Genomic DNA, 12,828 nt, shown 5'->3' on the forward strand with positions numbered 1-12,828 from the left:
TGCTAGAGGTTACAGCACCTCATCTCTTCACTGCAGGGGAGCATGATATATATATGAATGCCGCCTTTATTTACATATCAATGCCGCTGGCCACAGCTATTTACTTAGTAATGCTACCGCTATTTACATAGGAATGCCGGTTATTTACATGTAAACACAGGGTCTGCAGGTGAGTCATCTGTACACATCAGGGCAGAGCTGGGCAGCATTAGTAGCAGCACTTCACACTGAGATATCGGGACACAGCACGGGACTAAAACTTCAAGGGACAAGGGAATTTAAAGAGGAAGTAAACCCTGATGGGTTTACTTCCTCTTTTTTTCCCTGCAAAGGTAAAGCATAATGGATTACTATGCATCGCATAGTAGCTCATTATGTGTCACTTACCTGACACAGGAGCCAGCGAAGTCTCCGCTGTCCCCTGTAGTCCGCCGCATCCATGTTGCTTGTGGCGTCTCGCAGCTCCGACGAATCACAGCGGCGCAACCGCGATGACGTCACTCCCGCGCATGCGCACGGGAGTCGCGCCTCGCAGCTCCGCCGCTGTCATACGGCGAAGCCGCGATGACATCACTCCCGCGCATGCGCACGGGAGTCGACAAATTTGGCAAATCCATTCTTGGATTTGCCGCATTTACTGCGCCTGCGCACATGCGCCGTAGACAGCGGTGCCCATTTTCGGGCAAATATCTCCTAAACCATATAGGTTTAGGAGATATTGCTTGGACCTACAGGTAAGCCTTAATCTAGGCTTACCTATAGGTCCAAGTTGTTTGGAAGGGTTTACTTCCTCTTTAAACTGGTATAGTTGGCAAGTATGATACAGGTGCTTTGGGCCCCCCAACAATGACAGGGCCCAGGGCAGCTGCCCCTTTTGCCCTGCCTTAAAAACGGCCCTGATCTGCTTGCATTTAAAAGTACATTCAATGACTTATTACCTACTGCAGATCTGAATTCATTGTATTTTTTTTCTGCCCGGAGTTCAGCCTTAAAAGTTGTACAATTTGCTTATAACGATCGCACATTATATTTTACTATTGTGTCTGCATTTATGATCGTTCTCATAATTGACAGACATAGAATCTGATCCAATCATTTTGCCTTTTTGATCATTGTTACCCCATGTATGTCCACCATTATACACAACACTTAAAATCTGTGAACTCCTATGAACTTCCATATGTTTCAGGTTAAGAACTGTTTATTGCCTTTCTACATACAGCTGTATGTTGTATATTTTAACAGCTACATGTTTACCCGTTTATTGCCCAGCCCTGAAGAATATCTTGGCCCATATATAAATATAACAATAATAATAATGATTAAAGAGCATCAAACCGATCATATTTCTCGTATACACAGATAAATGTCCATTTTATTCTGGCTTTGCACTGCTACATTGTTTAAATGAAATGTATAATGCTGTATACAATGCAGACAGTGATGAACCAAGACAGCCAAGGGCACCCATAAATAAGACGCTTCTCCAAATTTGTTATTAATCATTAGGTGACAAGTAGGTATTTGGTAAAAGGCCCAAGTCCTGGTTTAGTTGCTTTGCCAGAAATTCCACCTTGATATGAAAAAGCAGCAGATGATTTTAAACAGGAGGATGTTTTATAGCAGTGTTTCCTGTTCTGTGAAACATATACCACTAAAAATTCACATACTTCATCAGGGTGGGACCCAGAAGTCTAAAAGGGAATCTACGCATTGGGGTTGATGTACTAAAACCGGAGAGTGCAAAATCTGGTGCAGCTCTGCATGGTAGCCAATCGGCTTCTAACTTCAGCTTGTTCATTTAAGCTTTGAAAAAAAAAACCTGCAAGCTGATTGGTTTCTATGCAGAGCCGCATCAGATTTTGCACTCTCCAGTTTTAATAAATCAACCTCACAGCCTGCAGAATAGGACACTCTTCTCTATGGCACTGCTGCTAACATAATTAGTTGCAGACTTGTGATGGTGTATCTCAGTCAAGCAACATCATGCACAAGAAAAGTCTGATTCACTGTGCTAGGGCTCTCCAATCGTTTCAGTATGAGAGCAACAATGTATATTTTCTAATTATTCAGGGTCCCCATCAGAGCCCCCCTTACATTACAGTCCACCCTTACGGCAGGGTCCCCATCAGAGTCTCTTCTTACATCAGAGTCCTTATTATAGTCCCCCTTAATCAGGGTCCCCAGCAGGGTTACCCCTTACTTCAGGGTCCCCATCAGAGCCCTCCTTATATTACAGTCCACTCTTACGTCAGGGTCCCCATCAGAGTCTCTTCTTACATCAGAGTCCTTATTATAGTCCCCCTTAATCAGGGTCCCCAGCAGGGTTACCCCTTACTTCAGGGTCCCCATCAGAGCCCTCCTTATATTACAGTCCACTCTTACGTCAGGGTCCCCATCAGAGTCTCTTCTTACATCAGAGTCCTTATTATAGCCCCCCTTAATCAGGGTCCCCAGCAGGGATACCCATTACTTCGGGGTCCCCATCAGAGCCCCCTTACATTACAGTCCCCCCTTACGTCAGGGACCCCAGCAGGGTTACCCCTTACTTCAGGGTCCCTATCAGAGCCCCCCTTACATTACAGTCCCCCCTTACGTCAGGGTCCCCATCAGAGCCCCTCTTACATTACAGTCCACCCTTATTTCAGAGTCCCCATCAGAGCCTCTTCTTACATCAGAGTCCTTATTATAGTCCCCCTTTAATCAGGGTCCCCAGTAGGGATACCCATTACTTCAGGGTCCCAATCAGAGCCCCCCTTACATTACAGTCTCCCCTTACATCAGGGTCCCAGCAGGGTTACCCCTTACTTCAGGGTCCCCATCAGAGTCCCCCTTACATTACAGCCCCCCCTTACATCAGGGTCCCCATCAGAGCCCCCTTACATTACAGTTCACCCTTACGTCAGGGTCCCCATCAGAGTCTCTTCTTACATCAGAGTCTTTATTATAGTCCCCCTTAATCAGGGTCCCCAGCAGGGTTAGCCCTTACTTCAAGGTCCCCATTAGATTCCCTATTACATCATAGTCCCCATCAGAGTCGCCTTTACATCAGCGTACCCATCAAAATCCCCCTTACATCAGAGTCCCCATTAAAGGCAATTCTGATGGGGACTATGATGCAATAGGGAATCTAATGGGGACCCTGAAGTAAGGGGGGATTCTAATGGGGACCCGATCAAAAGAGAAGTACTCACCTAGGTGGATGTAGCATCGGTCTGATGCTGCATTTGTCCCCCACTGCTTCTAAGACTGAGAACTGAGCAATCAAAGACCGCTGATCGCTCAGTTCTCAGTCTTCACTACACTGAAGGGCCGGGCTGAGGAAAAGGCAAGGGGAGGTAGCTAACTCAAGCTCTCAGCAGCTCAAGATCTTTCCAGAAAGAAGTGCAGAAAATGGTTTACAGGAGTATAGAATGAAGTGCACCCCTGTGATCCATAGGAGAAGTAGGGCCAAAAAAGCTTTGGCCCTACTTCTCCTTTAATTCGTTTCTCTTTCTCTCATATATAGTACATTTACTCACCTAGATGGATGCAGCATCTGTCCCCGCTGCTTCTAATGCCGCGTACACACGGGCGGACTGTATGGCGTACTTAGTCCGTCGAAACACATTTCAGCGGACAGTCCGCTCGTGTGTGGGCTTCAGCGGACTTTTTCAGCGTGCAGTCTGGCGTACTAAGTATTTCGGATTTTTCGAAATTCTGTCCGTCGTACTTTGGTTTCAGCGGACAATCCGCTCGTCAGTAGGCTAGTTCGACGGACTAAGAATGGCGCATGCCCAGAAAGGATTTACACGGCGGAAGGGTGCTTTGCTGTGTATTGGACTTCCTATTTCTAGTCCCGTCGTACGTGCTGTACACGTCATCGCGCAAGCTTTCGACGGACTGTTTGGGTATCCGTGTGTGGTCAAGTCCGTTCAGTCGAAAGTATGACGGACTGTCTGTCAGATTGTATGACGGACTAAGTACGCCATACAGTCCGCTCGTGTGTACGCGGCATAAGACTGAAAACTGAGCGATCAAAGACTGCCGATCGCTCAGTTCTCAGCCTTTACTGAGCAGAGAGCCATGACTGTTAGCCAATGGCTCTCTGCTGTGACCCTCCAGTGCTCACTGGAGGACCAGGTTGAGGAGGAGGTGGGAGGGGCTCACTCAAGCTCTCAACCCCTCTGGATTTTTCCAGAGCCTGGGCCAGCTGAGTGACGTCAGCTAACAGCGTGTTTTAGCCAGCTGTTGGCTGAAAACAGAGGTGCAGAATGAAGAGCACTCCTATGATCCATAGGAGAAGTAGGAAAAAAGCTTTGACTATACTTCTCCTTCTGCAGGCTGGATAAAATCTTGTAGAGGGCCGGAGTTTAGAGTCCCCTGCTCCAGGCTCTCACTTGTGATATATTTTTACACATTGAACTGAACCAAAGCTAGATGACAGAAGTTAAATACAAAATGGAAAAAAGAAGCCTTAGAATCTCTTCTAAACGTCAAATAAATACCATGAAATAAATAGCAAGAGAAGCATGAAGATCATTAGGCTGGAGAGGGGGAAGCTTGGCGCAGAGCTGGGTGCGAGACAGTCTCAACCTTCTCTTGGCGGAATCCCAGGAATTAGAAGCATTAATTGAATCCAAGTGTGTTCTTTATGGAGAAAGAAGTGATTAGAGGAGTTGTCAGGGTACACGCCTGTCCAGACAGCGCAAATGCCTGGAAATGGGATATTTGTCACAGCCAGTCTTTAGAAATCCTGACATATTTATATCTATTTTCAACTAAATAGAATTAAAATGTTCCCTTCCTTTGTGGCACGGCCAAGGGTCATTTCTCTTTCTCTCGTCTTTTTTGATATATAGTCTTGGTATAAAGTCTTCTGTAAGCTCCTGGCTTGAAATGGTGGTTTTTCTGTTAAAAACATCTACATTGTTTAATGAATTGTCCTGTATGTGCTGCACCGGGCGTGAAATATGTAAACTGCCACCCTTGGTTTTTATAGACATCAACTGCAGTGGGGCAGTCATATGGACTGCTGGTTTTACAGAAGGGTAGGGATGACCTTGTTGGGTTACAGACCAAAGTTATGAGATATGTCACAATGGGGTTGATTTACTAAAGGGAAATCGACTGTGCACTTTGCAATTTGTAGTTGCACTCTGCAAGAGCAGTTGCTTCAGGGTTTAGTAAATGAACAGAAGCTCTGCTGACTTCCATCATCCAATCATGTGCAAGCAATAATGCAGTTTTTCTTATTTTCCTTGCAGGTGTTTGGGTATTCTTTGCATGTTGAAGCTTCTACTCATTTACTAAGATCTAACGCAACTGCATTTTTCAATGTGCAGTCTATTTGCCTTTAGTAAATCAACCCCAATGCCATTTTTTCCAAAACTCTACATATTTTATCATCAAAAAGCCATTCTTGAGACCCAGTCCAGTGCCATTACCTAGGCAGAGATGATGTCATGGGTCTGCTGCAGGCAGGAAGAAGCCTTTGCAAAAAGGGGCACATGGAAGGGCAACACACATCACAAACAAACAAAAAAGTTCCCAGCACACTTACCAACCAGCCTGCAAAACAACCAAATTGGCCCTGTCTAACAGTTTAAAGCGGTAGTAAACCTGCTGATTTTTTTTTTCTGACCTGCAAGGGAAAAGTCATAATGAGCTAGTATGCACCACATACTAGCTCATTATAAAATACTTACCTTAGAACGAGGCCCCGACATCTCGCCCGAACCACGCAGAGGGAGCTGACATGTTCTCTCGCGTGTCTTCTGGGTATCGCGGCTCTGGCGCTATGAGTGAACGGAGCCGCGATATCATCACTCCCACACATGCGCGCAGGAGATCTCTTTCCGGCAGGGTCCGACGTCTGCCGGACTTTCAGCAGAGAAGCCCATGTGCGCATGCGCCGCTGCAGTCAGCGGCGCATTGCGAAGGGAATATCTCCTAAACCATATAGGTTTAAGAGATATTTTTTTTTTTACCTACAGGTAAACCTTATTATAGGCTTACCTGTAGGTTAAACTTCTGAAAAAGACTATACAACCACTTTAAGTTAAAAACAGAGGGTTTTGTTTGCACACATTTGCAAATATATGCATAAGCCACAGTGCCCATGCCAAGAGACCTCTGTATGTACTGTTGTCATTACCCTAAATCTCCAGAGCCTCCATTCTAGAGTAAGGATCACAGAAAATACAGAGGTAACTTGGCGTGGGCACTGTGGCTTACGCATATAATTGCAAACAAATCCCTCTGTTTTTAACGTAAACTGTTCGACTGGACCAATTTGGTTGTTCTGCAGGCTGCCCGGTAAGTGTGCTGGGAAATCTTTTGTTTGTGTGGAAGATGAGAGGCTGCAACAGGAGCTGATCTGTGTCAGACTTTTGTGAACATATTGAAGAACTGTGCAGGCACTAGGACTTGTATCTCTGAGCCAGCATCTCAGCATACGAAGTATATGGTGGATTTTTTAAATCATTCTGCAGACAGACTTTTCTGAAACAGAACACTGACCCATGAACAGTACTGTTTATGGATTGAGAACAAGATTGTATTTATTTTCTTCTTATGTAGGTCATGTCATGGCAGCCTTCAATATTGAATCACTGTATGATATGGGGCTTTAACCCAAGTCTCCCATACCTACATACAGTATCTCACAAGAGTGAGTACACACCTCACATCTTTTCATGTGACAACACTGAAGAAATGACACTTTTATACAATGTAAAGTAGTGAGTGTACAGCTTGTATAACAGTGTACATTTTCTATCCACTCAAAATAACTCAACACACAGCCATTAATGTCTAAACCGCTGGCAACAAAAGTGAGTACATCGCATAAGTGAAAATGTCCAAATTGGACCTAAAATGTCAATATTTTGTGTCGCCACCATTATTTTCCAGCACTGCCTTAACCCTCTTGGGCATGGAGTTCACCAGAGCTTCACAGGTTGCCACCGGAGTCCTCTTCCACTCCTCTGTGACGACATCACGGAGCTGGTGGAAGTTAGAGACCTCCACCTTCCGTTTGAGGATGCCCCACAGATGATCAATAGGGTTTAGGTCTGGAGACATGCTTGGCCAGTCATCACCTTTACCCTCAGCTTCTTTAGCAAGGCAGTGGTTGTCTTGGAGGTGTGTTTGTGGTCATTATCATGTTGGAATACTGCCCTGTGGCCCAGTCTCCAAAGGGAGGGGATCATGCTCTGCTTCAGTATGTCACAGTACATGTTGACATTCATGGTTCCCTCAATGAACTGTAGATCCCCAGTGTCGGCAGCACTCATGCAGCCCCAAATCATGACACTCCCACCACCATGCTTGACTGTAGGCAAGACACACTTGTCTTTGTACTCACCTGGTTGCCGCCACACACGCTTGACACCATCTGAACCAAATAAGTTTATCTTGGTCTCACCAGACAACAGGACATGGTTCCAGTAATCCATGTCCTTAGTCTGCTTATCTTCAGCAAACTGTTGGTGGGTTTTCTTGTGCATCATCTTTAGAAGAGGCTTCCTTCTGGGACAACAGCCATGCAGACCAATTTGATGCAGTGTGCAGCGTATGGTCTGAGCACTGACAGGCTGAACCCCCACCCCTTCAACTTCTGCAGCAATGCAGGCAGCACTCATACGTCTATTTCCCAAAGACAATCTTCTTATAGCCTAGGCCATCTTTATGTAGAGCAACAATTATTTTTTTCATATCCTTAGAGAATTATTTGCCATGAGGTGCCATGTTGAACTTCCAGTGACCAGTATGGGAGAGTGAGAGTGATAACACCAAATTTAACACACCTGCTCCCCATTCACACCTGAGACCTTGTAAGACTAACGAGTCACCTGACATCGGGGGTGGAAAAATGGCTAATTGGGCCCAATTTGGACATTTTCACTTAGGGGTGTACTCACTTTTGTTGCCAGTGGTTTAAACATTAATGGCTGTGTGTTGATTTATTTTGAGGGGACAACAAATTTACACTGTTATACAAGCTGCATACTCACTACTTTACATTGTAGCAAAGTGTAATTTCTTCAGTGTTGTCATATGAAAAAAAATAATAAAATATTTTCAAAAATGTAGGGGGTGTACTCACTTTTGTGAGATACTGTACATCCTTCTCTGCTTCACTGACTTTTAGTTAAGATCAAGTGTAGTACCTGTTCTTATCAGTCTCTAGTAGGGGCGTTGTGCTGTCATTTTGGCTTGACTGGAAGCTGGAGTGGCTGGCTATGTACCCCTGCTGGGGCGATGGGGGTTCGGAAGGCTAGAACTGACTGGAACATAAACCAGGGCAGGCTGTCAGGGCATGGGAGTAGTTCCTCCTGGAAAACTGGTTGGGCCCAGTTCCTCCTGATTTGAGTGGATCTATCCTCTCTGGCCATGGGGAAAGGTGAAGAGTCCACGGTGTGTGTGCCACCTGGGAGTGGTCCCCTGGGGGGGCTCTTAGTAGCACTTGGGTGTAAGATCCCACAGTGTGAACTGACATAGTGCTCACATTCACTGAAACTTTTTCTGCACTGCACCTTTTAGGGCTAGGCCTTTTGGGCAATTTTTGTTTTCCAGGCCTCAGCGCCTGCCCAGTGCACACGTACGGCCACTTATTTATTTTAATTTATTTTTCTCCACTGTTTTTGACTTTCACTTTTGTGTATGTTTTTTTTTCTCACTAAGATGAAGGATGTGAGTCATTGGGCTTGCCCTGACGTCTAAGGGGAAGATGTGTGGTCTTCTGGTTCCTTCCATCAGGATGAGGGGCGAGGGGCTCTCTCTTCAAGAGAGCCCCTCAACCCAGTATTTGATGGTCGGCTTCAGCTGACCTAGAAGAACGGGGTCTACCAGGCCTTCTGGCTAGGCAGACCATTGAAACCCTAAGTCCCTGTCAGTCTTGCGTTCTGGGGGATCAGGGAGAGGTCCTACCACTTTAGGGAGTGGACTAAAGCAAACCCTAAAGTGCACATTTTAGTGTGTGTTTCACATGCACTTTTTGTTTCACTTAATGGTTTTTCAGTTTTTGCACCACCGCAGATTAAAAAAAAAAGCGGTCAATGTGAATGGATTAGGTTGTAGATGAGTTTGGTTTCATATCTATGTTCTGACAAGCTGAAAGACAGTTGACTTGACCATATAACATTTCGGTTACTTGAGAAGTTGTTCCACACAGCATCTCAAAAGAATGGTAAGTTTTATTTTGTATAATTCAAGTTTTTTTTTTAAGACGATACAAGGGCCATAACAAGCTATTGATCAGGTAAGTTTAATTTTGAAGTAGGAAGATGCGTCAATAAGATGTCCCAGGACTGCTATTGTTAGTTCATCTTGACATTTTAAGTCAGAATCTCCAACCCCTGGAAATTGGTGTGTGAACACATTTAATTTTCTGTACATTTGGGGTTTGCAGCCAGGCAAGGCTGTAGAGTCAGCGGGATGCCAAGGGGGCATGCAGTCTGGATCACCTAGCGGCAGCAGGCAACCTAAAATGTTTCTAGTTTGCCTGTAACACCTCCTGTTTGATAAAATCTGGTATTATCTAAAATGCAATGATTTTGTGTGGGAGCCTTTATATTTTTTTGTGGTCGGACATCAGTCATCCAAGCTCTGAAAACACCAGTAGGATGGGAGTTACATCTGAAGTAACTCTTCGGGGTCTATTAATAAAACATTTGTTGGACAAATGTCAAACACATTACCGTAGGAATTTAGACCATAATTTCTCTAATTGATTAATCCCTGTGATCGTCGGCTCCATTTTGTAGCCAAAATTAGGTATAGTTTACTGAAAACTCAACCAGAAAATATGGCCACTAGGTGAAGCTAACCATCAGAAAGATTACTCTATTAGTGAAATTAAAGCCAAAAATTGTGCGGCATGCAACAATGTGTTTGACATTTATCCAACAAATTATTATAAATAGACTTCTTTGTGTTTTATATTAGAGTTGAAGGAGGCAAGAAACCTTCTGTATTAGTAACAGGAGTACAGGACATCTTTAATTTAGCTCTGCGAAGGTATTTCTCATTTTAGCTTTGATCCTCCTTCAAATGTTGGCTAGGTTTTATATTTTTCATGAACGTCTGCCTGTTCACAGATGGAGCTTTCCCTGTAATACATACTTGGCCCTTTTTTCCTGTTTGGGAATCAAACCTATATAGCACACTAGACTGGGCCGACCACCAGTGAGGAACGTAACAGAACATAAAGCATGATTGAGATTTTGAGTTGAAGCTTTTCGTAATTAGCCACCTAGAAGCAAATAACTTCCCATCTCCTTTTTTAAAAGACTGTTAATAGACCGCCGGAGGCTATGTATCTTTACGTCATTAGTCTTGCTCGCACCGTTCATTAATAGCGACACGGCAACCATCTTGTCTTTGTATTTCTTCTCTTAGATTTTGTTGGAAATGAGTTTGGTACGTGAGCCCCCACCTTGTTCACTTTCCATCAAGTCTGAGGATTCCAGATGAACTGCTAGCTAGTAATTCCTTCTTAATGTTCCCATGCTTCTCATCTTTCTTGATTGAACCTTATCAAGGACATATATTTTAAAATAGAGTAAAACTTGGAAAATGGCAAAACTTTCATATACCTTACAAGTTCTCGGCAAATATTCATCTTTTTTTTTTTTTCATCTTACAACACTGCTTCAACTTGCCAGAAGGCTTTTCTGCAAGAGAGGGTAAATCATTTTAAAAACAGCGGCCAATTTTTTTGCTGTCAGTATGTTAAAGGAAAGCAGTTGTAAATAGTAAAATATAACTTCACTTAACGGAGGACAGGTCAAAGCGGCTCCCTCTGTTTTGTAGTACGTGTTGAAACCATTGTAGGCTATGAGAAATCGCCAGCGTGCAAAGAATCATTATTATCTCTACCATACTTGCAAACAATTATGGATTTATTGGCTTTGCCCCCTCATGGGTAGGGTTGGGTATGTAGGCAGAGGCAGCCATATCAGCAAGTTGTCTGTTTATTAAAAATAGCATTGGATGGTTATTGAAGATGGCATAGCTGTATAACTGTTTTTGTTTTAGATTTTTACAGATTATGAAGAAAATATCAAATGGATAAAAATGGTCCTCTTACTTTCTCATGTAGTGTCAGAGGCCATGCTGCCTTATAAGACCCCTTTCACACTGGGGTGGTCTTCAGGCGTTTTAGCGCTAGAAATAGCCTCTGCTAAGCACCTGAAAACCGACTCCCAATCATTGCAGTGTGTCTTTTTAGATTGGGGCGGTGCGCTTGCGGAAGGTTTCAAAAAGTCCTGCAAGCAGCATCTTTGGGGTGGGTTGGGAGCGCTGTATTTAGCGCTCCCAAAATGCCCTGCTCATTACAATGAATGGGCAGCAATTCCAAAGTGCCTGCAAAGAGGGAGTTTTTAAAACCACGCCGCTAGCGACCAAAAAGCGGCAAAAAAAAAAGTAAGTGTTTATTGTCTTTTAGAGCAGGGCAATGCTTCCAATTTTTTTAGTTAGGCAACAGAGTCACTTTTATTTTCTACTGTGTCATCTGTTTATATTTGGTTCTGCTGTTTTTTATGTGTAATTTTTGTTCATATTGTTGCTGGAGAGGATTTCCCAAATGTGTTGGCTATGATTACATCAATCAAATGAAGCACATTTAAATAAGAACCATTCTTCCATCCTTTTCTGAATAAGGTCCGGTTCACACTGAGGCAGCACAACTTACAGCACGTCTGCCTCAGGCGACCTGGACGCGACCGCTGTGGCGACTTGCAAAACGACTTCTGTATAGAAGTCAATGCAAGTCGCCTCCAAAGTCGTACAGGAACCTTTTTCTAAGTGGGAGCGACTTGTGTCACTCCGATTAGAACGGTTCCATTGTACAGAACGGGACGCTACTTGTTAGGCGACTTAGCTGCCTGACAAGTTGTCCTAGTTTGAACCGACCCTAAGGTTTTGCTCCTCCTGATTTGAGTAGATCACGCACCTGTACCATATTTTGCTTGCCTCTATACCTAGGGCCCCTTCTGGCCATCACATCTTGTGCATGTAAACAACCTATAACGTACAGACCATAACGATCTCTGGTTTTGCTCCTGGATTTTTTTCTTTCTCCAGTCCAGGATAAGGATAAGAACCCAGGAGCTCTGATATTTCAACCCTGACAGTTTCCCTTTAAATTTCTCAGGATCTCTTACTTTGTGTTAGGAAAAAACTAAATAAAATATATCTCCCCTGCGTGTCTGTGACGGTACATCTGTACCCATTGCATAGAAGATTGTTCATGTCTCTGCTGCTCCTCACTTTGATTTTAATGCTATTCTGACTGTTATCTTTATCAAAGACAATGGCAAGTTTATTCATGGGCTGGTATTTGTGTCTTTTTTTTTGTTTACCCTTTTCTCTCAGGCGTATCTACCCACCGGAGGATAAACTGCTGTTAGAAAAGTACGAGGGTCTTCTGAGCACAGCCTTCCAGACATTCCTTGCTGGCAGGGCCGCCTCGCTGCAGCGTGAGATGAATAATCCGCTGAAAAGGATGAAGGTGCATCCAGTGTGGAAGAGTTGACAGGCTGGAGCGTATTATAGTCCTCCGTGTGTTGTGTCCTCTGCGGGGCTTAGACTAGTCACACCTCGCATCCTGCAACCGAGACAATTAAACCGTTATTCAATTAATTCAAGTGGTCTGGTGGCATGGATGTGTCCTCCGGGGAAGTTGAATAAGTAAATAAGATAATCGGGGTGGGAGGAGAGGGAGTCTGCAGTGCAGCATGGAGAGGATTAGTGTCACGTTCACCAACGTCAACGGGAGGTTCATAGAACTTCATTCCTGATAATAAAGCCAGAAAGAGAAAAACTAGTTACAGTTCTGTGACT

General features: G+C 44.1%; 1 protein-coding gene across 2 annotated transcripts in view; it reads left to right on the top strand.

The window, feature by feature from the left end:
- The window catches only part of TTLL7 (tubulin tyrosine ligase like 7), a 329,157-nt gene that overhangs the window by 140,758 nt on the left and 175,571 nt on the right, over window positions 1-12,828 (top strand). For both annotated transcript variants that reach the window (XM_077450362.1, XM_077450361.1), the window contains exon 13: window positions 12,361-12,496. In XM_077450362.1, the coding sequence (XP_077306488.1) occupies window positions 12,361-12,496 (136 nt within the window). The remainder of the gene's footprint in view (window positions 1-12,360; window positions 12,497-12,828) is intronic.

This window comes from Lithobates pipiens, unplaced genomic scaffold (genome assembly GCF_037356315.1).
Source record: "Lithobates pipiens isolate NorthernLeopardFrog02 unplaced genomic scaffold, aLitPip1_a1.2 Scaffold_23, whole genome shotgun sequence".
Classification (NCBI taxonomy): Eukaryota; Metazoa; Chordata; class Amphibia; order Anura; family Ranidae; genus Lithobates; species Lithobates pipiens.